This window comes from Populus trichocarpa, chromosome 1, assembly GCF_000002775.5.
Source record: "Populus trichocarpa isolate Nisqually-1 chromosome 1, P.trichocarpa_v4.1, whole genome shotgun sequence".
NCBI classification, from domain to species: domain Eukaryota; kingdom Viridiplantae; phylum Streptophyta; class Magnoliopsida; order Malpighiales; family Salicaceae; genus Populus; species Populus trichocarpa.
The window spans coordinates 777529-805486 of NC_037285.2; the positions used below are offsets into that span (position 1 = coordinate 777529).

The window sequence follows — 27958 nt, forward strand, 5'->3', positions numbered from 1 at the left end:
GGATAAAATTAAAAAAAAATTGACAAAGAAAACGACCCGAGTCAACACGACTATAACCTGCAAAATTCACAACCCGAGTTATGAGACTGTAATAACTTAATAAAAATAAAATCAAAATAAATTATGAAGCTCTATACCCTATAAATCCACTATTGAAAGATAAAATTGAAAAAAAAAAAACTTAAAAAAATTAAGAACTAAAGTGAAAAAGAACTTGGCTTTTCATTGTTTATTGCTATGTTGATATGGTGAAAAGCTAAGCACTTTTAATATATGTTAATATATTAAAATTAATTCCTTCTTATTGTGTTTAAATAAATTGTTTATGTATTAATTTAAGGAATAATTATGTGTGAAGTATAGAAGAGTGCATCTTATTAAGCAAGTTAACCCTTTTGAATATTAGATTTAAAGTTAGTTCATAGATACCAATTATTTAAACTTATCATGTAAAATTCTTGGAAGAAGGGAATACAAAGAGGGAAAGAATGGAATGAGTGAAAATTAAGAGAGAGAAAAGTAACATACTTTGATGATGGTGATACTTAGAGGTGGCTTGGGTGGTAAGCAAGGAGGAAAATGACATGCATGGGACATATATTTAGTTAATGTTTTAGAATAAAGATAATATTATAAATACGGTGAAGATATAAAAATAAATATTTATAAGATAATTTGATTTAATTTTTTATGTTTTCAGAATAAAAAATATAAATATATATATTTTTTAATTGTAAAACAGTAATCAAATGTTAACGAAGAATATCATGCGCTAATTAAAGGGAATAAGTATTTCTCACTTCTATTCTTGTTCCCAGCTTGCAATGAGGAAGATCGTGTGATGATTTTTTTAGGCTTTTCAATAAACCTTATGATATACCTGTCGGTCTAAAGATTAAACCCCAGATTTTCTTTTTTTCTTTTTTTGCTAAATATTCCCCGTATATATTCTAGCCAAAGATAATCGACTAACCTTAAACGGCATCTTGCCTAATCTCTGCAACAAGCAACGGTATTTTATGATAAACACCTAATCTTCATTCCAGTTTGTTATAGATAGGAGTGAGTAAAAAAACTGATTAAATTAAAAAAATTAAAAAAAATAATTGAAAAAACCGAACAGCGAAAAAAAACCGATTAAAATTTTGAAAAAACCGACCAGTTCGGTTTCAGTTTTATAAGCTTAAAACCGAAAAAACCGAACCGAATCGAATCCAAATCGAAAAAAACCGAGCCAAACCGGTCTGAACCGGTTTTGTCCTAAAAAACCGAACCGAAACCAGTCGATTTGAACCGGTTTCGTTTTTTTTTAAATAAAATATTCGGTTTGGTTATTGTTTTTTATAAAAACCGAACCGAACCGAAATGATCACCCCTGATTATAGCACTCAAAAGATTTTTATTCTTTTTTGGTAAAATTAACAAAATGAAAAGGATTTTTATATATATAATTATTTTTATAAAGAATTGTAATTTTCGTTGATGATACACAACAGCATCATACACACATAAGCTTAGCGCCATCATAAATCAATTTTTTTTTTTTTTTTTATCAAAGATCGTCTTTCAATAAATACATGCCACGACCCTGTAAAGAAACATCAGAACCTTCTTACACTGACAAAATATTCTAATAAAGTAGGAGTTTAATGTACAGATCAAATCTAGATTTAAAATCTAGATATGAATTGCTAATATTCTAAGAAACAAAGGAAGGAAATAAAATGGAGAACCAGGGAGATGATGGGCTGCCATTGGTGATTTTTTTTTAAGAGAACTAACAGGGAGGAAAGAGAGAGAACTTGACTACGGCATATATACGAGTATACCATACGAAAGAAATACTACGAGACTGAGTAACATATAAAATGCTCTTGCTAGTTGAAAACGATGCTTTAGATCCGTGTGATAAAGTGTCCATTTAACGAACTCTTGGGCACAAAAGATTCAAGTGTGAAGTGAACTCATCAATGAAAAGGGCTCTTTGTGCTTCAGTAGGTAGAGAGATGTGGTGGAATCCATTGCACTGCATGCGTTTGTGGTTGCTGATGAGCGAGCTTCTAAGAAACCACAGAAAGGAGGAAACAAGAACACCAGCATCTCGTAAAGGGAGGAGCCATTGATTCTCTTCTTTTTCTCCTTATTTTCTGTTTTGACCCTTTCTATCGTAGTTGTTAAAATTGATTAATTCTCGGGAGTTTGGTCTACGAGATTTATGACTTTCAAACTTAATTTGGAATGAGTTTTGAATTGAATTGAAAAGTAAGAAATTGACCTGACCATCTTGCTCTATTCCTAGCCAAGAAAATTCCAAGAATTTCTCAAGGAAAAGCAGGTGGTGCATGAAAAATCTTGTTGAAGAAGTTCAATCAATTCCCACACAATTTACCACATAGAATTATAATTGTTCAACCTATGAGTGAAAGCGAAATTCTAGAAAAAAGAAAATGGGCTAGATTTTACAAAAAAGCAGGCGGTGCATATAGTGGCCATCAATCCAATCCCATCTGGTGGAGTAAGAATCACAGAAATGGGATAGTATTTAGTATCTAATCAACCCTCAAACCTTAATATTCTTTTTCTGTCAATGTCACTCACGTGAACATCTTCAGGTCACACCACGAGACTATGCATGATAAGATAGAAGAACAACGGTTTATAAAAGAATGGGAATCTCCAACCAGTTCTTCAAAATGGCCATGCATAATCCTAAGAGATGGGTGCCTATGGCTGTCTTTAGCACATGGCGGTCCAACATCAGTTGCCACTCGGCCCTAGAAACGAGCCTCTTCCAAGCTCTCTATGGTCATGCCCCTCCCTAAAGAGAAATGGTTCATCCAGAGTCAATATTAGTAGCTGATGTGGAAGAGCTGGTGCGAAGGAGAGTCAATATGAATGAAGCAACTGGCTAGCAAGAACAGGACAAAAAGAGAGAGAGAGTTCTCATACAGTGATCAGGTATTCTTGAAGCTAAAGCCATACAAGAAAGGTCGTGTGGCCTTGAGGAAGAATTTTAAACTCAATCCTGGGTATTATATAGACCATATCAAATTAGCAGGAAGAAGATTGGGGCAGTAGCTAATCTACTGAAATTGCCTGAGAGAAGCTGTGGTGTCCTCTAGATTACCGGTAATAAATGGAGGAAGGATGGAAGTTCTTCCTGTCACAGTGCTGGATAGGAAACTGATGAAGAAAAGGAACAGAGTAGCAACAGCTGGCTTGATTCAGTGGGGTCCAACTTAGAGCATTCTTGTCATTCAAGAGGGGAGCACTGTTACAACCTTCAGGGGAAGAACAAAAGCTAAGCTGGAAATACACATAACACATTAATAGTGGGATGGTTAATTGACAGTTAGAGGCTGTTAATGACAGTAACTGTCAGTACATGAATAAGTGAGGGAGAGTTAGTTAAATGAAGGTCTGGTGATGTATATAAGCCCATATAGAGATTACGTGAGATACAAGAAATAACAGGGGAATTCTTTTTCTATCTTCTCTTCCTTTTCCTTTCTTCTTCTATTTCCTGAATCTTGTTAAGGTTAGGCTTAACATTCACCAAGCGACCCACAAGTTAACACAAACCCTTATTTAGATGCATCCCGAAATCAAACCATGCTCCAATATTGTGCTATTTGATAAAAACAAAAATGCAAAGACAAAAACAAAGTGAACTACTTGCTTGTGTACTTACTAAGTAGAAGAATGTGCCAATTTGAACTTAAATGTAAACATATAATAATAATAATAAAGGGTAATCAGCAGCAATTTACCACTGCTAAGATGGAATTAACAATCAATAGGGTTTTTCAGATTAGCCACTAAAGCACAAAATTTACGTGTTAAATCGGTTGAAAATTTTAGCTGAATATGTATACACATAACTAACCACAAACTGCGCAATGTTTGTAACCACAGAATCTAATATACAATATAACAACAAATGCTACATTGCTATTCACGTAGCTAAAATGTAACCTAACTGGTTTGCTGCTATCACAGAGATATAATAAGATCAAACCGATACAATTCGAAAAACAAAACTCTCCTTTAGGATCAAACCTGTTCATCATATCCCAATATTGGGGTTGTTACCAGCAAGAATGAGAGAAATTTCCAGTCCTCGGCTGAAGGCTTGGTTGAACATGAGCCGGGTTTGGAAGGTTGAAACGAATGGAAACCAAGACAAGAATGCTATTGGGATGAAGATCAGCATCCCCATCCCAGCATCGTATAGGCGGGCAATTGAACGGATGGATTTCCATAATCCCATCCGTTTCACTACAGGTTTCCAAGCAGATGCAATCTGAAAAAAAGAGAATGAAATTATAATCTTAAACCATGAGAGAAACGGGGAAGAATTGTGTAAAAGATATATATAATAAACATTGTTCACAAACAATCAGGTTAAAGACAAACTACTTGTCCATGTTCTCCGCTCCCTCTTCCTTCTCTCCCCTATTCCTTCTCTCTCAAGTTCGTACCGTATTGAATTAATTCAGGATGTCTATTACGATGTTTGATGCGGCACTCAAAAGCCCTTACATTCTTTTGTGTTTGATAGCATGGAATTGTTTTTCTAGATATGAACAACATGCGTAACTCATCTTACTGCAAGCAGTTTCATTGTTCTAGCATGACCGCTCGGTGCTTATTCACTCTCACTTTTGTGCAATGGCTTCTTGAGGACATTGTTTTTTTCATTTTGTGCCCCACCCCCCTGATAATTCTTACCATGACAATTCATGAGGAAATAAAAGTTGACTAAATAGCCTACATGTATCTGATAAGATGTTTTTCCTTCCAAAGTTTCCGATTTTCACAGATTTACACAAGAAATAACCTGTCCTTGATGTTAAACTCGCATATATCAAGATTACAGCACAGCAACAGCAACAACAAAAGAGTAGTTCAGAATTTCATCACTGAAGAACATATGGAAATTTTTCTACTTGTGCTTTAAGGAAAGAAGATGAGTAAAGATAAAGAATTAAAAGAAGAATGAAAAAGGTGATTCAGAAAACTCACAGATAAAATTCCCCATATAGTGGGAATAAATGCTAAGATGCTCGCAAATATGTCACTCACTGACAATTCTGTAAGCGCAACTGCAATAACTATACCAGCCAAAGCTAACATGAAGGAGACACCTTGTACAAAGCGCAACAAAAGTTGGAAATTGACAGAGACCTTCTGACTGAAAGTGAACACCTGTAATCAAAAGGTAAAGATGAATTGAATTACAAACAACATGACAAGCAAGTCTCATAATTAAAAGTACATAATTTGTGGCTGTGCAGCAATACTGCTCACCTTGAAAAGAATTATAAGGACAGCTAGCACAATCCATGAGAAGCCATACACCTAAGATACATCAAAAAGTGATTTCCCAAGAATAAGCAATGCATGTTAGATCAATGAATCTTATTTCATTTGGAGGACGAAACATAGGAGGGGTAAAACTGCATTAAGAGGCAAAATAGCCATTTCAGAAGCCAAAGCACGTCCTGCATAAAGAGACATTTTAAGAGATGTATTACCGATAATGATGTATCACTTCCTTGTATATGAAGCTTGTATACAACACCATACTGGAAGATAAAGAATCTTAGACTCAAAAGAGTCTCCATTATCCTCCCACTCAAAGTCCGAATATGTGCCTGTAAGATATTTTGAGGTCATTAACGTGAAACAAGGTGAAATGCAAAAAAATAGATAAAAAGTGAAACATACAAGACTTGCATGGTTAAAGAAGATTTAAGTCACTTCAAGTAGTTCGGTAAAAGCTTGCTAAGTTGACCAAATTGCCCAACATCAAATGGACCATGTGTTCTGTACAATTGCTTTACTATTTTGACAAAAAAATATATGGAATTAATTCTGGAATCTGGATTAACATGAAACAGCATTAAGAGCATTTTCACGATACTTTGATTAGAGCATAAAACAATACTGCTCAGTGTAGTCAAAGGCTAGACCCAGGTCTTAGATGAGAAGCTTTACCAGCGTGTTCCCAATCAATTACGAGAGTAGCTTTACCAATGTGTTTGCAATCTTAAAGAAAAGGAGCTTGTTTCTTTATTGCTCAGTTAGTTTTTGCTAAAAATATTCATTTAACGGATATCTGAACATTGCAATAGCAACCAAAAGTTACAATCAAGATTAGGCATTTTTGTTGCAGCTTTCCTTAGTTTTGCTAATTCTCCATATAGTATATATCCCAGTTTTCTCCTCTCAGAATCTTGTAGGGCTGAAGCTTCTCTTATCCCCCCTTCTCTCCCTACTATGCATCCCAGTATTCTATCTTTGCACAGCCTAACAAATAGACAATATTATAGAAACAATTATACATAGCTGGAATCAAATGGATACTTGATGCTGCCCCTTATTTTCATTTATAGGGTATGCCAATGAACATCTGATAATGGCCGATGGTACCACTGAACCAAGGAGAGTCACTGTTTGATGCATGCATAGTAGTGGAGATTCTTTAGGGGAATTGGAGTGGAATTTCCCCTATGCATTTATTGAAAACATGAAAAAGGGAAAAACAAAGACATGTACAAGAACAAAAGTAATACCAATTCTTCATCCCACCAAGCCTCCCAACTTTCTTGTCCCTTAACCCCAATTCCACCTCTGTAAAAAAGCCAATTTGTCCAATCACTGAAGTCCTCCACTGTCCTAAAAGTACAGCATTAAGGGTTACTCAACAAGGTGGCCAAAAAAAACCCATAAATAAACATAAGAAACAGTGCTTACTTTTGCCACTCAAATCCAGATGGATTGAACAAATAGGGAGCAAAAAGCCAAGATAGAGCCATAAACCAACTGCTGACTGTAAGAAGAATGTAAGATAATGCACCACCATCATTATACCCGTATGCAAGGTACACGACCAGCAAAAGCACAACTTCTAGTCTGAAGATAAGAGGACAATCAAACGATTATTGCAGCTCAAGCACACGCGCGCCCAGAGAGAGAGAGAGAGAGAGAGATACCCTTTGACAAAATGGCTGCGGGAGTAAAGCCTGTAGTTTTCAGAAAATCTAATATGGCGGACCACAAATCCACGACCAGTGGCTTGATACTAGTAGGAAAAAGAATATTATTGTAACACATTCCACAGCACTAAAAACAAATAATAAATATTCAACAAAGAAAATGATTGAACATACCCTTGCACCGCCATGAAGAATGGTCCTACCAAAATAATGTGATTTTGTGCCTAATGAAAATGTGAAGAAGACAGAGCAGAGCTGAAGCTGCATTGTGATGAAATTGACAACAGCCTGCAACATTAATCAGAAGATTACCACCACAACAATTTTTCAGCTCAGCAACAAATTAAAGAACATGAAGCTAAGCAGAAGTTCATGTACTTAAAACTGTGAACCGTGAGCACATGAGTCAAGTAAGCTAAGCAATGAATTACAGTAGTCTCAGATGACAGGATAGCATAAGCAGAAGTTCAAATGTAAATATGTATGCTTGTAGATGAGTGAAATAATGCAACACAAAAAAAATGCAAAATCTTAGTTCTCTTCTCTTCATAATTCCAAGTTTACTGGGTCCAGTTGCTTAAACAATGCTTGCGAGGGAGGAACACTAACCTACATAAAAATAATTTTACAAGCTTAGGATGTAATATATCACATGCAGATGTTTGGCATATGCGACACCAAGAAGCTCAGAAAAATTTAACATAGAATAAAAATGTAACAGCATAAAATGTAAGGATGGTGTAGGTGAAAAAAAATGTAAATGAAAATAAAATATAAAGAGATAAACTTTCTTGCATCTTGCTCAACCCTTAGTTAGTTCATGTAATTAGCATTCACAGCTTATGAAACATATAGTAAGAATGATATTTACCCTCAAGAATCCCAGCTCTAAGATGAAGCCCAAAACCATTGGCACAGCAGTAAAAATACCAATTTGAAAGAGAAATTGAGTGTTCAGAGCAGCACTCAGGGCATTGTTCTTCGTTATCAGTGCTCTAATTTCAACTTCTTCACCTACTCCGGATAGTGCCTAAAACAAAATCGCATCAGTGTCAAGAAAAATAAATTGGGAACAAGAGCTAGTATATTTGTGCAAACAGCAGGTGCTGAGTTGAAACAAAACTGTGAACTATATTTATATAGTCTTATAAAATCAGATATATAGATTATTCTACTAAAAAATAAAACATATATGGATTATTTCTTAAAACATTTTACATCAGATGAATGCCTTAAAACCTATGGGATTGTATTTATGAAACATGTTAGACATTGTTTTTTCATTTTATGGTGGCTTCAAACTGGTACATAATTTCATATCATATTTATCGACTTGAAACAGAAAAATATCAGCAAACTAAATATAAAAATGAACATTTAAGTCGTGATCTGGAGTGCAAAGGATTTAAAGTGAACAAGTATACAAGAATGGGAATTTTTGTCCAGTAATGGACAGATATCAATCTTACCAAATATGCCTTCCCATAAAGGAAAGCGTATACAGTCAGCACCGTCAACTGCAATGTAATTTCCAAAAGAAAACTTGTTAAAAAGAAATAAAATGAGAGGTGTGCATGTATAAAAGCATGATGCAGCTTTCACACCACATTTTTCCTCTCCTACTCTTTTTCCCTGTAAAATTGGAGCATAAGATGCAAACCCCAATCTCTGTTGTACTAGATACACATTTATCTAAATACTATCTAGAAATGCAACACAAAACCTACACGATGAATCAAATCATAGAGGCCAGCTGGTAAGAAGAAAGGCATGCAAAAGGTGCACAATCAAAGGATTGGAACAAAAGCAAACTTTTAGAGTAAGATATACATTCTCCCTTCGTGAAACAGCGTAAAATTAGCATAGTCTAACTCTTTACATGTTGCATTTTCTTTATGATTGCATTAGGCAACTTAAGCCAACCGATGTGAACATTCAATTCATTCAACCGCAAATAAATTATAAATTGTCATGTTCATAACCACAGCTAGTAATTACATACCATCGTACAAAAGTAGTATCCCACGGTGGTAAAGTAGAATGACATCATTCGAAAGAAATCAAAAAGCTGCCCGAGCCTGTAGACATCCCTACTAAGAACTTGCTCACCATTACCACCAGAAACCTTCCCTTCAAATACAGCTATCTGATTGAGACCAACATCTCGTCCTTTGCCAACCTTTAAATTTTAATTAAGGATTACAATTACATACCTTAAAAAAGCTCCAAGTAAGAAATGAGAAACCATACCTGAATATACTCGTGATGGGTGACATTTCCTTGGCGTAGAGTTGAATTGAACCCTGCATGGGATGTCAAAAGGCAAAATTCTGTCAGGTACACACACACACACACAATACACACACAGAGAGAGAGAGAGAGAGAGAGAGAGAGAGTTAAATGTAAAAATAAAAGCATTTGAAAGAAACTACATTCTAATTCCTTCATAGGTTTTTAACTTAAAAACTAAAATAATTACTAAAAGCCTAAGGTGAAGGAGAAAGCCCACACATAATGAACAACAACAAGAGAGATTGGCTTTGGCAGATCAAATTCACGAGGTCGTGATGCTTCTTTTATTGAGAAATGAACCAACTTCCAACAACCCATAAACTTTCTGATCACTTGGATAAAACAAGGAACTTCTCTTTGGTGATAATAAAATCCATAAGGTGCTAAATGCTATTCGTATTAAAACTTTCAGAAACAGATTAAGCAAATCAGGTTTTGATCTAAGGTACCATATGTCCCTAGCAAAGACATAAAAAGAACTGGAAATCAGTCCATCAATAGTCAAGTAAAGCAGTCATGCCTGAATATATATCTTCACTGATGTTGATAACACGAGAGGCCTTGCTAATACCACCCCGAGTTATGTGGAAAACTCTGTCAAAAACATCTGGATGTCCATAATGCATACGGACCCTGCGAGTTACATACTAGTCATCTGTATCTGAAAATTCAATATGATAGTACGCTACCAATTTACTTGCTATAAAACTACGAGCTTACTTTAAAGGATTAGCCAGAACACGCTGGCCGAGAGTTACAAAGCTAGTTTCCTGATTTGACATAAATGAGGCTAAAGAAGAGACACTGCAATCATCACAGGTAATGCCTTTAGCAGAAAATAACATGATTACTCAAATGAGAGAAATACTTGTTTCACCAGAAACATACCTTCCTGTAAATACATGTTCCCTAACACCAAGAATGGTTGGAGGACGAATACCATGATCTTGATGGAATTCTTCCAGCAGATTTCTCATCTTCAAGGCCTCCTCAAAATAATTATCCTAGAGTTATCATGTAAAGACACATTACAAACAACATTACACAGTGAAGAAAATTACAAATACCTACTCTACATACCATAACAACAGCAACCCAGTGAGGGAACAAAGAAGAAAAAATGACAAGTAGAGTAACTTTCATTTTATTTGACGCATTAAAAAATCATTTTAGTCAACTTTCACAACGAGAAATCATATATATGCGATATTATTCAGGGGGCAAATTAATATTTTTTCATTTATAGGGTTTTCAGGTTTCCCTACAAATAGAATGTTATACTTTTTATTTTCGAAGTAGTACACAATACATAAACTATGCAAGTTACAGAACACCTGAAAAACACAAAAGAAAAGAGTTAGCACTCAAAGCTATAGCAATCTCTCTCACCTAAAAGGGTTTAAGAGATTTCTCAATGATGGTTCATGCGGATTACCGTTAGAGGTCGAACATTTAGACAACTTGTGGTTTGCGACAACTCAATCTTGAAGCAATTATTCAAAGCCGAAAAGAACATCTAATCTTCAAGTAATCTTTATATAAACTCTAAAAAACATTAGATCTGTCTAACAGAATCTTGGAACTCTCAATTTTTTTAAAAAAAAAATTATCGTTTTCGCTGCGTGCATGTGTTTCAGAAAACCCAATAAAGCATATAGATGTGATCTGTGTGGCTGGGCTATTTTTTAGGAAGATAGTGGTGTTCTAAAATCCATCACATTTAATAAAGATACCAGGTTCCTTGGTCACCTTTTGCTAACTTTGGGGAAGTGGTTTAATTTCTCTTTGAAGTTTAGTAGTACTGCTCATCCATAAACTAGTGGCCAAATAGAGTCTAAGTAAAACTTTGGGCAATCTGATTCGTAGCATTTGTGGGGACAAGCCTAAACAGTGAGATGTTGCATTGGCTCAGGAAAAATTTGCTTCCAACAGTTCCAAGCATAGTGCTATTGACAAGACATCATTAAAAATTGTGTACATGAAACTTCTGAGTCATGTGCTTGATCTACTCGCTGCCTAAAGCAAGTCAGCAGAGAAATTGACTGAACAGTGCAAGTTGTGCATCAAAAGGTCAGAAGGAAACTGGAAGAAACGGGTGCTAGAAATAAACATGCAGCAGACAAGCATAGACGAGTTAAATTGTTTCAAGGAGTCATGATTTTCTTGTGCAAGGAGAGGTTTCGAGTAGGAACCTATAATAAACTAAAGATGAAGAAGTATGGTCTGTACAAGGTGCTGAAGAAAATCAATGACAATGCTTGTGTGTATTGGTCTTCTGAATAGCATAGGCACATCGAAGACCTTCAATGTTGTTGATCTTTATGAGTGCTTTCCAAATACTAAACTCAACTCGAGGATGAGTTTTTCTAAAATGGGAGAGACTACTGTAGAGCAATTATCCCAAGAGAGAAGGACCATATTGAAGCATGAAGTTATTGTTTTCTTATTTTAATTATTTTCCTAGTTAATTTTGGATTTTAATTATTTGTTTCCTACTTAGCTTGGGACTTTTAATTTAATTAGTATTTTACTATTTAGAAATCTCAATGCTAGATGGATTCTATTAATTAGATACCTTTTAATTAGGAATCTTTTCCTATAAAGGATTTTAGTACTAATATAAAAAGTAATGTCTAGTTTATTTTATGGAAATCAAGACTATTATTTAGATTCAATAAAAATATCAGAGAGTTTTCTCTAGATTTCTCTACAGTTTGATCTGTAACCTTAGGGCTTAATAACCCTAGTTTTATCTTCATTATACACTGCGTAAAGAAACAATACTTAATTCAAAAATTTAATTCATCATCAATGTTCTTTCCCTTGAATAGTAATGAAATTGTAAACATGCTACATTACACACGTACAAGTGAACTTTATTATTCCTATATTGCATAAAAAATCCTTCTTCGTTTTCCACACAAAAATTAGTGGATTGGGAGCAAGAAGAATTCCAAAAATTTGTCAAATTGGGTTCCTCTTGAAAAGATGTTGCGGAATATGGTAGCTTTCTTGACTTTGTGTAGTGCTTCTAAAACGTTTAGTCTTGGGTTAAAGCAAAAGAGACTGGAAATGTAAGGCCCTTTGTCAAATTGGGTTTCTAGTAATTGTAATTTTGTGAAGGAGGAAATAATACTTATCGTTGTTCCAATAAGGTTATTGATCATAAAAGTTCAAAAGAAAAACAGGAGAACAAAAAATAATGAGGCCAATTTGCATAAAATGACAGATTAGTTTCACTTGTCTCAACATTTTACGAGTCCAAGACTGTTCAAGATAATTACATTAATGGGAAAAAACTATGACTTACCTGATTCATATCAATTGTCTGAATTGCATTTCCACGAGTAAATATAATTGCATGGTTTTGATTCTCAGGTTTTCCTTCTCCAAGTTTTGGATTCCCAGGCAACTTAACAGAGTATATTTCCTTCAAAGAAAAAAATTCACAAATTAATAAGCTACAAGTGGAACGAAGAACAGCTCTTGCTCTAAATAGAAGTTGTCAGATTGCATTGTCCATTATAATCTATTCAGGATGGAACTATTTTGACTCCTAATCAGATTAGCTCCACGCAAATACATCCCGAAACTGCACATCCAATAAACTGCTAGTGCATTAGCACGGAATAGAAACAATTCTACCCATATTATCTAGAGGATAAACGTTACACCAAACTGACCAACCAATATATGAGTAATATCGGTTTTCGAAGCACACTGTGATTTTACTTTATTTGTAGATACAACCAAAATTCAAAAAAAAAAATGCAACAAATCACGATGAAAAATACAACAAATTCAAACTGGGTTAAAACACAAACCAGATAAATGCATTGCACCAATATTATAAAAATAACAGTTCGTTCAACATACTTCAACTAAAGCCAATGGCTATCATCAACATTAGAGGACAGCAAAAAAAATGTGAACCTTGTCTTTTCCATTGATATCAGCCTTCACAAGCTTCGAATAGTATTCTCTATGCACATTACCATCCTTCAAAGATTCAACCTCATCAATGAAAGCAACACGAAGAGCTTCATTTCTACAACATAAGTAAATGGCTAGATATTAGGTATCTATTATATAACTAAGCTTTCAAGTGGGAAAAACTATTACTACATAGAAATGCTTGAATCTCTAAATTTGGCAAACAAAAACTAACATGCTTTAAAAAAAAGATAGGCAAGGAGAGTGCGCAGGGGGCACAAAATAAATCTGGCAAAAGAGAACATACTTCAAGCATAAGAACATATATTTGACATGCTAAAATTCACCTTTGCATCAGCAATGCAATATCAGCAGCCTCAGGTTTTTGGTCCTCTTTCTGCTTTCCATATATTTGACACGTAACAACATAAGTAAACTTTAAATCAGCCAGTGCTCGTGCTTCCGGGGACAAGTCAAAGCCCTTAGCATCATTTGTATCATTAATAGAAACTGCAGCTTCCGCATCTGACATTGACATGCATGATCAGATCACTGATTATGTCAGGGCTATAAAAAAGAAAGATATAAATGAACCAACCTCCAGACGCCACTCTTTCCAAATAAGACTGAAGCATTAGAGCTTTCCTATAGTACATCATCCCACGGACTGGAAATATCAAAACAGTGATTTAGCAAAATACCCAATAATTTATGAGACATGCATTGCATTTGTGCAACTAATAAAATAGAAAAGCAAGAAACCTATCTCTTCAAGTGAAGAGACTAAGAGTCCAGATGATGCTAGCAAATCAGTAAACGCTAACATAAGAAAGGAGCTACGTCCCCTAATTAGCTCACTCAACTATAATCCAATACTCATCTTAAAAAACCCTCAATCCTGAATTGGCAGGTTATAAAACCTAGAAAAGCATAATATATACTGATTGATGCAAGTTTCTTGGTATAAGTGTGAGCATGGCATGCGAGTGGCTAATGAACCAACTGGAATCTCATCCGAGCACACACAAGTACACTTGGCTAGGAAAAAAATCAAGTGGATGTGTGAGTGTCATTAAAAGATCAAAATAGGAAAGAATTATCACTAACTTAACATGCATTTACATGAATTAGAAACACAGTAAATGTATTTGTCCCACATATACACCAGATACACAGTTTCCTAGAAAACAGTTCAAACGACAAGCAACTTTTGGAAAAAAAAAAAAAACTGGAGAAGAAAACCTGCAAGCACAGTGTAGAAAGCAATCTGGAATGGCAAGCCCAAAAAGGACATGCGTGCCTTACAGCAACCAGGCAACAATACTAGAATACAAGAAATGGTTCATGACTTCCAAATATAAGAGAGAATAGAATAGCGGTGTGTGAAATCATATATCTACTGAAATAAATACACTTGGAATAGGACAGGAAAGATGTACTAAACATCATAAAACCAAATAACAAAATTCAGATTTCCCATACAAATTTAGACCATGACCAGATCCTGTATAAAGAAACGGATTATATTGTTTTACTATAAGAACTTCTCCCAAATGAACCAATAGAATATGGAACCAAGAAACTCAAGTGAGAAAAGAGAAAAGATCACTTGCCAGTTCTGGCTAATGTTTGTCCCCTGTAAGAGGCCCAAATCCGAAGTTCAAGGTTGTCATCAGGATTATTAATGAGCTCTGAGTCTGGTGCATTCTCATCACAGCCAATACGATCAAGAAAGTTCTTCCACTCATCTGTGACAAAACATAAACAATTTTGAGGCTGCCAGCAAGTGAGAGAAAATACATTTCAAGTCATAAAGCAAACTTTTTCAAAGCAGCCATAAATAGTCAACTAGCCAACCAGACTGATAGACCAAAAACTCAAGAACTGCAACACTCCCTCTATACCCCACATTACAGTCCATTTTTGCACTTTCTGTTGGTAAACTATCAAAAAGTCAGGTGGTCTTCATTATTGGATTCCCAATTCTATACTATCTCAAATTCAAATTAGTACTTGGATAAAAATTCAATAAAAATCAAGGGCAGGCAAAGACTTTACTAAAAATCAACAATTGACAATGTAATCAATGGTATTCTTTTAAATTCAGAGACTATGAAACTGGAAGGGAATAAAAAAATTTCCATGATCATCACTAAAACTAACCCAAGAAATTCTTCTATTCATAACTAAATCCCAATACCTATTTTATTTTTTCTTCTTTCCCTAATCGGACTATCTATATAAATCAAATCATTCACTGAAAGAGAACATAAAAATCAACATAATTAAGTGAAAAATCATTCACTGGAAGAGAATCAAGATTTATCATGGATCATCACTCCACCTCGTCAACAACTCTATTCCTCATATCGTTACCTGCAATTAACTATCCATGACATGCCACATCCAAGTCATGTATGGAATCACGTATTCCGCTCTAACAGATATTGGGTCCACAGAAAGTGAAGTGTTAAAAACTGAGCGAAAAATTTTCCAACATTTTTAGTTTGCGAAGATGTACATTGTCCACCAAGTGTAATGTAAATCCCAGAAGTAATCACAAATTGGAATTACAAGAAATGGGAAACCAAATAACATGTCTAGGTCTGAGACACCAATACCAAAGCAGATGAAAGCTTGACATCACATAAAGCTAAATACACAGAGCATAAAGCTTAGACTCCTTCAGTGAGTGCATTCTGTCCATTGACCATGCCTAAACCAGGATCGTAATATAGTAAGAGATAAAGAATGCAAGGAGCACATGGACAAGAAAAAAAACAAGAAAGGAAAAAGAAAACACAAATAGAATTGACCGCATTGGGAATCAAGACTATCACATAAAATCCTCCCAACCAACCAGGTAAATTTCTCCAACCTTTCCCTTCAAAGTAAAGATCAAACATTCTAATCACCATGAACTAAAGGTTGCAAGCAATTACAAAGCAAGGACAAATGAACTCAAGAAAAAAGGGCGGTGTCAAAGTTAGTTTAATCATCACAACAAAGCACACGGAGTACCTGGATATATTTTCTGGAGGTAAAACAAAGTCGATATTCCATCCTCATTTTTCTTTTGAAGTTCGTTCATGCTATAAAGAACAATCTCAGAATAATATGGAGTGAACACACTGCACATGCATACAAACATCATGAGAAAACTAGATCCATCAAGTATGCATTAATGCCTACAATTAATGCACTGAAAAAGTACAACCTGAAGGATAGCATCTCACGAACTGGCTTTGGTGCAGGCAGATCCATGAAAAGGGAATTTGTAAAGAATTGTAGCCTCCTTCTGGCTTCAATATTTTTGGGGACATTTGCAGCGGAATCTTTGATTGTTAAAAGCAAATACAATCTCTTGATTTGCGTTTTCTGCATATCCTCCAAAGTTAAATAATTTCATATAGAACACACCCTGTCATTACTAAGAGAAGAAACAAGATAAATCTTCTCTAACATACCAGCTCTGTATCTCTTGGCCACTTCAAGTTTGTAAACAAACGACCTTCAGTCCTTGCTTTTGACAGCAAATTCCACGTCTCATAGTGCTCCCTGGAATATGAACCCATAAGGCATATTTGAGAGGAAAGTGTCAACGTATCAAATGCATAAGTGAACACAAGCAATTTTACCAGACCTCATGTTGACAGAAAGGACATCGTGCCGCACCACATCATACAGATCTTGTACAGCTTTAATGGCACCATTTTCCTGGTCTGGTTTTTCAGCTTTCTGTAGAAGAATTTCATATAAAGTGCAGAAGCATTCAATAGCAGTTTATGGCTTTAGAGATAGATATAGAATGAAAGGCTCCTTGCCAACGAAATTAGACAATGTAAACCAAATCCTTGCATTATTAATCATCCTTCATATTGAATAGTATAATTAGGGGACAACTGATCATGATAACTGGAGATATTCAAAATTATTCAATGCGTAAAAAAGAATGTTATTGAAAACAGGTGTTGCTGGAAAACACAAAGGATCAGGGACCTTGTTAAATCCCCGTGTGGGGGAAAAGTTTTTAAATTCTGGGGTAAAGTAAAAAATATAGAAATGCCACAGATATTTTGTCACAAATAAAAGCCTGATATAGAACATCTATAGCTGAACCAGTGGGGTCAGAACCATCTCGTTATCACCAATTCATCTAAGAAGTGAACAAACGAGAAAAGCTCCAGATTAGAAACAAATGAACCATGGGAATATTGATATCCTGAGTTCTGTGTATAACAAAATATCAGTTGTCAGGTTTAAACACAGATAGCAAAAGAAGGGGTTTTCTGTAGGTAACTACTAGATTTGAACATTTGATAGCTTACAAGGGTCAGAGTCTCAGGAAAATATTATACAGATAAGACAATGACATTGCTGATTAGAATATCAAAGAAATCGCCAAACATGACTATCTTAAGCTGATCAAGACGGGATAATTTGTGCTATGCATACGAATGAAGCAGAAGGTAGGGAGCGAGGGAACAGCGAAAAGAAAAGCATTTGTATCATAGAAAAATGTCAATTACTTATAACTTTCCATAGATTATCATGTCTCATTTTACTATAAAACCAAGTGACTGCATTCCCAATTCATGGATTATGTTAGACAGACATGGAGAGTTTGCATTCATATCATGGAGGTTGTTACTTGGCCTTTATATGCTTTCCATTTATGTACTCTATTGACAGTTTTCAATTTTCTTGCCTCTTATTCTTGGTCCACATTGGCACTCCTTGGATTGTGTCAATGCACTTGAGAATGTCGTAATTTTTCGAGCATGAATTTATACAAAGTTTAAACATGTTACACAACGCAGAAATGAGACCTACCAGAATTCCAAGCAGTCCAGTAACTCGTGTAATTACAAGTGAAAGTTTCTTCAGCTGAAAGTCAACATGAATACTCCTGTTTGCAATACTGCCTTCAATGTCCGCATAAACCCTTTCAACCCTGAGGTAGAGAAGATATTAATACATCACAAAGCATTCGTACCTATGTACAATGGCTCAAATAGTTTCCTCATCTCAAAACTTACCACATCCTTCCTTCACCCTCCAATATTTCTGTCAAGATAAATCTAAGGGCATGGTAGCCCTCCTCAACGGCATACTTCATATAGTCATCTCTTGAAATCCGTTCCCACAGCTCTGCTTGTGAATCACTACCCTCCACCATATCTTTAGCCAAAAAAATCTACAAAAAAACATAAACAAATACAAGGTAAAAATTAAGATCATGTTCAAGAATCTCCGGAAACTAGAAAAAAAAATCATCAAAAGAAATGGAGATGAGACAAGAAATATAAGGCTGGAGGCCCCAAGATGACCTTGCTGGCAAGAAGAAAAAGGGGCCACTGAACCAAGGGAAGGTTCCCAGAATTTTTAGGCATCAGAAGCAACTCCATTTCTCTGCAATGAGATAGCAGAGATATGATAATCATCAGAACAATCTGCTAGGAGTAGAGCAGAACCTGAAGAGCTTGTAAAAGAGACATGAAAAATCCACTATGACTTAGAAAAACATTAAGAGAAGACAACATAAATTCAACAGAATATAGTGTCCTCAAAGCATGGCCTTAAAACAATCTACTATTTATTATTGAGAATTATTAACCACCCTAATCCTACATGGTTCCTCTGTCCCTTGATAAAATATCAAATCAAATAAAAGATTAACCAACTTCAAAAAGTCTTGATTTCTCGTTTAGATTCAATGGCATTTTTTTCAAAAATAAAGTTAATCAAATTTAACCACAAAGCTTAAATTACTTGGTGATTCAAAGTTTAGTATGACAATTATAAGGCAAACCCCAAGTTGTATATTGCAAACTTCTTTCTCAGGATAAATAAAAAAATTATTGAATCGTTGTGAGGGAATTGACAAAGGATGAATAAAAACTAGTGGCTCCAGATTAATGAACAACAATAAAGCACAATCATTGTTATCAAGCATTGCAGTACAGTATGAAGCATGCAATATCAATAAATAGAAAAGATATGGAACAATTGCAATGAATAGGTGATATTCAAGGACTCACAAATTGGTGACATAATCTTCTTCCCTTAAATTGCGTATGATCTCATTCCAAAAGGGTCCAAAAATAACAGCATCAATTTTTCTCTTCTCCAAGGTATCCTGCATCACACCAAAATGAGTTATCTAAGATTCCTATCTCATTCATGATTCACAAAACTAAATGATGTACAAAAAAATATAGGAAAAAAAATCAAAGCAATGCAGATTGTGGTTGCGTTAGAACCAAGCAGCAAAAGTATACTCTCCTTTAAGTGCTGAGTAAAGCAAGACATTGAATTCTGTTTATCAACTGAATTTCAACAAATCATTAAAAAGAAAATGATATATGACAACATTTTCTGAAATACAGAACAAAACAAGCACACAGTGAAAGTTCATAAAAGTATAAAAGTAAGGGTAAATTACAATAACCTCCATGAGATATCATGAAATTACCATGACCACCCAATAGTTAGAAGATATTACAAAATCCCCACTGTACCCAAAATGCACTTCTTTTTTTTTTAAATCATTTTGTTAAAGGGGATGATTTTGAGAATATTGAGGGCATTTTGGGTATAGTAGGGGATTTTTGGAATATTTACATAAACGAGGGAATTCTGTCAAATATTTAAACTTTTGGATGATGTGTAATTTTATAACACCTCAGAGGGGCTTTCGTAATTTACCGTATACCTGAACCCCTTTAGGTCCCCAAAAAAAGGTTATAGAAGTTCAAGAAATGATGGTATAAGATATAATTTATCTGGAAAAATGACCAAACACATTATTTAGGAAACTAAATTGTCAAATGACTCACCTGACTTGAAGAGCTGTGGGAACTTCTGCAAAGGAGAGATTGCTTTCAGAAGAAAGACATAATGAAAACGAGGAGGAAAACAATTGAGATCATAATATCTTGTTAATGGGTAGGAAAGAAAATTAACAAAACCATGCCTGTTGGGGAGTGGGATATGAAGATTATTCATAAAAGCTCCAGGAAAGTCCTCAAAAAGTTTGTGAACAGCTTCCAAAGATCTAATCTGGATTTATTACATGCATAATAATGAATCTTAAGGCACACATAATAACCCAAAGAAATGAAAAGACTAATGGGAAATGAAAAGGGAAAGGATATATAAAATTTTAGCAAAATAGAAATGATATAAAAACAACAAGGATCTAGCTTCCATGTTCATGAAAAGAAAGAAGCAAATATACACAAAAAAAAAATCACTTACTTCCCCAAGGCGATCTTTTGCTCCAAGCAAGAATCCCCAAATAGCAGATATAATGGTATAGAACACATGGATATCCAAAAGATAAATCTGTCCAGAAACCAGGAAACGTATTAAATAAAATAAAGCTTCTGATTTAGCTAAGCAAATAACAGATATCACACAATTTGCAAGTTAACTACTTGCACTGACCAGACTCTAGTTTATATAGAAAGTTTGTGTTCAAAAGCACTCTTAAGATAGGTTTTCTGTTTTTCAAAAACCAAAACCTAATTTTTTACAATTTTTGGTTTTTAAAAAACTATTTATCATTAAGCAGATAAGAGTGAGGATACATGTTTTATTTAAAAAGTATAAAACATAGTAATAGTAGCAGTAGTGATAATGAAAAAAGGGGTAATCAGGTGGTGATGTAATGATGTTGATCACGATAGTGGTGGGTAGCTTCAAAGGTGCTGCAGCAGTTTTGCAATAGTGTTGTACTGGTTATGATGATGCCGTCGTCTAAGTTGGTAGCGATGAAGCTTGATGAATGATGTCTGGAATAAGACAAACTACTGGCGACCTTTTTGAGGGATTCAATTACCACTTACCGAGCTGAAATTGGCACTTTAGAGTATCTCTAGTTCTTCTTCCACTTCTTTAGAAAATTCCATCAATTCTGTCTTGTGAGTTTTAGAGTTTTCATAGCCTCTAATGGTGCATGGCAGTAGAGGGTTTAGAAGAGTCATTAAACTATAATAGGTATGTGAGTTTTAATTTCTTCATGTAGGATGCTTTTTCTGGTAATCTTGCTCTAATTTTACTAATGATCATAAGAAAGGCTTCAATAATTTTCAAGGTTGTTTGTCCATATCCCATCTATTTGAGATGTTGCATCCTCCCACACCCCCTTGCATAAAAGGCATGTCTGAAACCATTCAGCCAATATGGCTGGAGCGAATTGGAAACACATCAGAGAACAATAGAGCCACCTTATCCTTTTAAGCTACCCACACTATATCAGTAACTCAAACATAGCGGGCAAAAAAAAAAAAACTCCAACTGTCAGATTGTTGAGGTACATCCAGCAGAAAAATTATGGGACCAATAAATCGAATGAATGAAAGAAACAAAAAAATCAATTACAGATTCATAATATGAGCAGGTGTGAGCACATGTATGTATGAATTGCACTTACAGCAATCACTGGAGCCCATAAGGTAACAACTGTCAAGAAATTATGATTATCTGCAATGAAAGAGAATTCCCAATGAGCTATGCATTCATAAATTAATAAAGAGAATGTTGTAACATCAAACAAGACCACAGAGGCTACACTGGTATTGAAATGCTGGGAAAAATCCAGCACAATTTTGAAATGTTACGATTTTAAGGAGACTACAAAAAACCTACAGTGAATCAAAATGACATTTTAGCAAAAATCACCAAATCCACAACATGGCAACAATGAAACATTTAAACAGTATAACGTGATAAAAAATAATTCTGCCAAATGCCACCAGGTTATTAGCAAAATGCTTTTAAACATAAGAAGTTGGAAAAGAAACTGTAAAGTTCCAAAAATATGGCTTCTCAAAGCATTGAACACAGTCAAATAATGGCTTCTCAAATTCTATAAAAATATAAAACAGAATACAATTATAGTTACCAAAATTAAATCACATATATTTTGGAGCAAAATACTGGTGCAAATATATGACACAATGGGAAAAAAAATAAACAGAAATTTTACAACGTAATTATGGTATAAAATTTTGTCAAACGACCTTACTTTTAGATACAAGATCATGCCAAGAATACTTCAGATTATCAGTCATATTCACAATAGTCCTTGTCGGTTTCACCAAGGGCTTGATCTGCAAAAAAGGTTAAAATATAATTTAGGAAACTTCCATCAAAATTAAGGCTGGTGTTATATAAATCTCACTGACCTGAAGGAAATACGCAAATGAGAACTTTCCGCTCAAAACAACCAACCAAAAGAGCATGTACCTGCTTGTTAAAGATTCAAAATTCATTTCATCTTCTTTAAATTTAGAAAGCATTTAGATAAAAACAATGAAGATGAATTATATCCCTTGGATTTAAAATTTATTCTTTAGTAAATCAATTGAGAAATGCTGTTCAATTTTTAAAATGCCTAAGATATGTTTTACATCTTCTATGCGAAAAATGTTAGATTTTCATAAGTTCTTCTTAATTGTTCTTCAAAATGTCCACAATGTATATATTGGACTTTTTTACACAATTACAGATCTAAGGAGCCAATTCTAATCAGTCAAGCCACAAAAGGCAGCCCAAAATGAATCCATTAACATAAAACAGAGCATTTGCACTTCAAGCTATTGGTATAAATGATGGAAGAGATCATGACTGTGCTATTATTTGAAACAATGCTAAAAGGACATTAAAGTGAGGTGGTCAGTCCGGTATTTGTTTTTCCCCTGCTTTTGGGCAAGAAGGAAGCTAGTTTTGACAAGATTAAGCCAATAAAATTATGGACAAATTATCATCCCTGTATCATCATTGTACAACAACAGCAAACAAACAAACAAAAAAAAACACAGACAAAAATCTAACATAACAGAAGCAAATGTCCAATGTGAGAATTAAAATATTTTGTGGAGAGAAGGTTAAAGTATCAGAGATGTAGAAGACATTACTTAATGAAGTCACTAGTCCTTTCATACATGCCACGCCCAACATAATAGCGTTCCTTCAAAAAAAAAATCAACGAATCAACATTTAAATTTTAAAATACACCTAAAATATTAAAAAGAAAAACTATCCAAGGACATAGGACAGTAACCATTTTGACAATGGACCCAAAAATATAATCCAGCACATAAAAGGAAAATCAAGCATAAAGAAGAAATAATTTGGCCAAAAGAAAAGGTAAAAGAAAAACCTGGCGCATCCACTTTACGAAGCGAATAAATGGCCAATGATCACACTGATTAGTCATATGGTGGCAAGCTGGTATTCGCATGAGGAAACTAATAAAAAACTGGACACCAGCATAGATGCCTACAACGATCATGTACAATCTGAAAAAAACTGAATTTGAATTTTGTTTACTCTCTTCCTGGAGAGCTTTCCTGTATTTGAAGAAAGCAACAAGAATAAAAGGTAGCTTGTTATTCACATATGACAAGCATGCAGAAAATGATATCAAGTATAAATGCTTGCTTAAGAGAACATACACATAGAGGAAGCTTAAGAAGACAGAAGCACAAGAAAACCACACAAAACGAAGAAATATTCGAGTCACAGCCAGACGTCTTGATGTAGAATAAGCCCCATACATCATCATAACATCCAGCACACCTAAATCAAAAGGTATGAACATCAAAAAACAAATTACTCGTGAAATTGCAATATAAAAAATTGTTATATTTCTTATCTGTGATGATTGACAGTTGTAAGTAATTAACAATTAGTTCAGCATAACAATGAGAAAATCATTTTATATGTCAGAGAACCATACTTTCAATAAACTTCATCACAGCAAATGTTGGACCAAGACTTAGAATTTCCCGCAGTGTCTTGGAGTTAAATTTTCCATCATTAAAAGCAATGACAGTGAGTCCCTGGAAGCAGAAAAGAAATGCTTGCAGCCATGAGAATGATACATTCTAGTCAAGCTAACAAGTTATTAATGAGTAGAGACTTCATCAATGCATAGTAAAAAATATTCACAACAATGAAGAAGAGGGGAGTCGCTGGTATAGATATTTGCAATAAACAAAAATTATATCTAAAAGGCAAAGGAAAAGACCTTTCAAATGCATGGCAAGAAAATAAACAAAATGAACAGAGAAGCTTTTCAGATGCACAGCAGGAGAAGGACAGTGGTTTCTATGAGAATTTGATTTTGACATGCTAACCTGAAACATCATAACAAGAAATATCCACAGACGGTGGAAACTATGGTAAAGATGAAGGAACGTCCGGTGCTCAACAAACGAAGTTTTCCCTCTACGTTGACTTCCAGCAGTTTTAAGCAAATACTGTAAGGACAAAAGACATACTTTATAGTGATTCACAATGTAATACCCACCACAAGCAGTCTACAAACCTAAAGCCTTAATCATACATTGTAGCACAATGTAATACCCACCACAAGCAATCTACAAATGTAAATGAATATAGTTTGGCCATTATAGGAAGGAAAAGCCATACTTTCACAAGCCCTCATCCAACAAAAGTGGATATAAGTAATAAGGATTGAGCGGAGAATTAAGGGTGTAGGATGGAAGCTTGCCATGTTGAGATTATAAAAGTGGATATATATATATATGACCTCAACATGACAAGTTTCCCAGAAAACCTTCTCTGCTCTGTTTAAGCCACCTTGTCTCTATATAATCTATGATTCAAGCCAAACAGTCTGGCTTTAATATTTAACTCTATACATGAACAGGATGACATATTTACTTTGTCAAATGACAGCAACTACATTTCAAGAAAACCACAGAGCCAGAATCAATTATGCACAGGATATGCTTCTGCTCCTGGCGTTGCTGTCTTCAGATACTATTAAAAGATCCCAAAAGGAACAGAAAGCATAAAGGCATAAAAAAATGTTACAAACCTTTGTCCTTGGTTTTGGTCTCTGGAAAAAGGATGAACTCGTGCGCCACGGCCAACTGAGTTCAAAGCAATGAAGTGACCTGGAAATGGAAATACATGGATAAGGATGAGGAGAAAAACAATGGCCATCCATCTGACACAAAAATAGTTTTAGGTTCCATTTACTATGACTTTTGCAAATTGGTTTGAGTTGCTTTAATTTTTTACTCAAAGAAAAGTCATAAATAAATTTGGTTAGAAATAACTTTTGACATAAATCAATTTTGTTACAGATTCGAGTTCAAACTGCTTTAATCAAAAGTTAAAATTTAACTTTTTAACTTGTTGATTACATAATTTATCCTCTCCCCTTTCTTCAAAAACAGTTGATTTGAGTAACTTTTTGCTAAATATACTTCTAACCTAACTCATTTTTGTCGTAAGTTGTTTATAGAAAAATAACTTTTGAATTATGACTCAAAATCAAAATTTAATCTTCATAAGTCAGATCAAACTGAATATTACTCTATCTATAACTAACAAAGTCAGAGACAATCATTTTCTTACCACAAACAGAATTGAAATGGATTTTCCAATTGAATTTAGTTGATTTGAATAATTCAGTATAATTAAATACAATAGAATTCTCTTTAATGTCTATGAAATAGCTGCGAAAGAAATAAAGAGCATGGATACTTCATAAATTTCACAGCTGCACAGTTTAGCTATTCCATTGATGAATAACAAGAAAGACTAAATTGCATGTGTTCATTTACATTAATTCACCAATATTTAAGTTTTAAATGAATAGAAGCTCTTTTTTTTTTTGTTTCCATTGCATGAATTGGGAAAATGAATCTGAATTCTCCATTCCATCCATTCAACATGACTCCAAGTTAAGTGAGAAAAGACTGACAAATCAAAGGAGACTTACCAAAAATACTCATTAAAATCATCGTAATTTCTCCAAGAAGAATGAGGCGCTTGTCCATTAGCATTGTTTCCTGCTTCCTAGGTGTAGTGGCAGGGAAGTCAAATCTTAAGCAAAACCACAATGCATAGGACAGCAGAGAAGAAATTGGCACGGTTTATGACAAGATAACATCCCCGGAAGAGATGCATGTACAGAAATGACTGCAAGTAAAAATAAAACGACCAGCCTAAATCATAATGGCATCACAATAGAACAAGTCAGTCCCAAAGCAACAAACTTAGCACCAATGCATGACATAACATAGATATGATGTTATGTGTGCTCTATTGGTGAAAAATTGCTGCCAAAGTTTTAAGTATTATTCATGCATGACAACAAAACTACTCCAGCACTAGGCTTAGGTGCCAGTTCTCTCTGGAATGACAAACATAAGCAGTATTATAATTCACAGGACCATTTTCCAAAAATAGTCCTCCACATTGACCTTTTTTCCTTGCCATTCCTTCATCTGTTAACAAAAGAAGAAAAATGTGTGCCTCCTAGCTGAGAGAAAGATAACCGATCATTAACATGGCTTAAAAGATGTGATTTAAAAACTTTTCAACATTAGTAGTGCTTGCCACTGTACGAGGGGGGAAAAGAAAAGTTACTATTAGGTGTACTTGGAATTAATATACACAAACAGTTATAAATTGTTATGGAACTGCTGCGAAATTCCTTTCTAGACTTATCAAACCATGCACTCACTAAACTCATTTTATTTTCTTATTTTTCTACGGCAATGCAATCAATTATCAAATCATGAACTCACTTGACTCATTTCTATATTCCTATTTTTCTAATGCAACTATTCATGCCACATTTACCATGTTACATCAACAAACTTTGTTTTGATTTAAAGCACTTAAAAAGAACATAAATATAAAAATAAAACACCACAACAAAGAAGTTAACAGCATGAGCCAAGTGAACGAGAGCAACATCCAGAAAGAAGGATAGTAGCTGGATCGTGATTGTCCCTTATCAATTAAATGTAAAGGAATTAAGGAAAGAAGTGACAAACATGTGCACTCACCGCTGCAATAACCCCATACAAAGGAGTAATAACTTGATCAAGGAATGATACGCCATTCTCAGAATTGGAATCACAGCTTTTTGCTGGCTCAGCAATTTGCTGCCTCAACATCCCATCCATTTCCCTGACCATCTAAATATCAAGTTTATAGTTCATGGAATAAGGTCAGTAGAAAAATTGTTGCAGAAGTTTTTTATTATAGTTTTTCATTTTTATCAGTTACAGCACTTCAAACCAACGATTTGAATCCACTAGCAAAGGTTTTAAGAAGCAGAATAAATGAATAAGATCAAGAATATCAAAAGACATCTCAATTTGAGGTTCAGGCCAAACTTCAACACATGAGAAATTTTTAAAAAAAAAAATCCAGTAGGAAAAGAAAACACAGGTGCAAAACTGTACACTTGTTGATGGGTCCAAAATAAGCCATTTACCAATCTTATTAGTAATGTTACTTTTCTGAAAAGGGAAAAGATAAAAACTAATCCATTCATAGCGTATTCCGAGATTCACTTACATGATGAAATATGTAGCACAGGCATTCTGGAAGAAATCTAACATTAGCAGCTTCCCCCCATATTAGAAAGTACAGGGAAACAAAGAGCAACTTCTTTTCCTTGCTTAAATCTTCGAAACTGCACAGAACATTTTATTGGCATAAGTTTCAAACATTATCATTCATGAATTAAAATTCAATAATTAACACAAACGAGAATGAAAGAGGTTAAATTTCCATACTTGCTCCACACTGGTTGAATGCACAGGTAGCTGCACCATTTAATGTAATTATCGAGTGACTTCAAGAATACCTTCTGCACAGCAGCCTCATCCAATTTCTGAACAAACCGAGGGCATATAACAAATAGTGATTTGATGACATCTTATGAAAAA

General features: G+C 34.6%; 1 protein-coding gene across 3 annotated transcripts in view; it reads right to left on the reverse strand.

Moving 5' to 3' along the window:
• Positions 1-3786: 3786 nt before the first annotated feature.
• LOC7460528 (callose synthase 9) overlaps positions 3787-27958 on the reverse strand; it is a 36208-nt gene continuing 12036 nt past the window's right edge. For 2 of the 3 annotated variants that reach the window (XM_024589602.2, XM_052456863.1), the window contains exons 9-52: positions 27806-27903; positions 27585-27702; positions 27068-27199; positions 25993-26069; positions 25081-25159; positions 24374-24496; positions 23974-24076; positions 23690-23813; positions 23395-23584; positions 23150-23202; positions 22418-22478; positions 22258-22342; positions 21664-21713; positions 20487-20573; positions 20203-20288; positions 20066-20090; positions 19268-19365; positions 18557-18638; positions 18266-18423; positions 18060-18180; positions 16870-16964; positions 16694-16784; positions 16444-16604; positions 16248-16357; positions 14840-14974; positions 13825-13893; positions 13574-13751; positions 13227-13341; positions 12604-12723; positions 10182-10297; positions 10014-10097; positions 9814-9926; positions 9252-9304; positions 9004-9180; positions 8471-8518; positions 7873-8031; positions 7176-7289; positions 6999-7087; positions 6760-6918; positions 6579-6681; positions 5538-5657; positions 5311-5361; positions 5026-5208; positions 3787-4303 (exon numbers count right to left, since the gene is read on the reverse strand). In XM_024589602.2, the coding sequence (XP_024445370.2) occupies positions 4067-4303; positions 5026-5208; positions 5311-5361; positions 5538-5657; positions 6579-6681; positions 6760-6918; positions 6999-7087; positions 7176-7289; positions 7873-8031; positions 8471-8518; positions 9004-9180; positions 9252-9304; positions 9814-9926; positions 10014-10097; positions 10182-10297; positions 12604-12723; positions 13227-13341; positions 13574-13751; positions 13825-13893; positions 14840-14974; positions 16248-16357; positions 16444-16604; positions 16694-16784; positions 16870-16964; positions 18060-18180; positions 18266-18423; positions 18557-18638; positions 19268-19365; positions 20066-20090; positions 20203-20288; positions 20487-20573; positions 21664-21713; positions 22258-22342; positions 22418-22478; positions 23150-23202; positions 23395-23584; positions 23690-23813; positions 23974-24076; positions 24374-24496; positions 25081-25159; positions 25993-26069; positions 27068-27199; positions 27585-27702; positions 27806-27903 (4830 nt within the window). In that variant the 3' untranslated portion in view covers positions 3787-4066. Of the gene's footprint in view, positions 4304-5025; positions 5209-5310; positions 5362-5537; positions 5658-6578; positions 6682-6759; positions 6919-6998; positions 7088-7175; positions 7290-7351; positions 7611-7872; positions 8032-8470; positions 8519-9003; positions 9181-9251; positions 9305-9813; positions 9927-10013; positions 10098-10181; positions 10298-12603; positions 12724-13226; positions 13342-13573; positions 13752-13824; positions 13894-14839; positions 14975-16247; positions 16358-16443; positions 16605-16693; positions 16785-16869; positions 16965-18059; positions 18181-18265; positions 18424-18556; positions 18639-19267; positions 19366-20065; positions 20091-20202; positions 20289-20486; positions 20574-21663; positions 21714-22257; positions 22343-22417; positions 22479-23149; positions 23203-23394; positions 23585-23689; positions 23814-23973; positions 24077-24373; positions 24497-25080; positions 25160-25992; positions 26070-27067; positions 27200-27584; positions 27703-27805; positions 27904-27958 lie in introns of those variants that run through there. The other variant, XM_052456865.1, reaches the window with a different exon arrangement.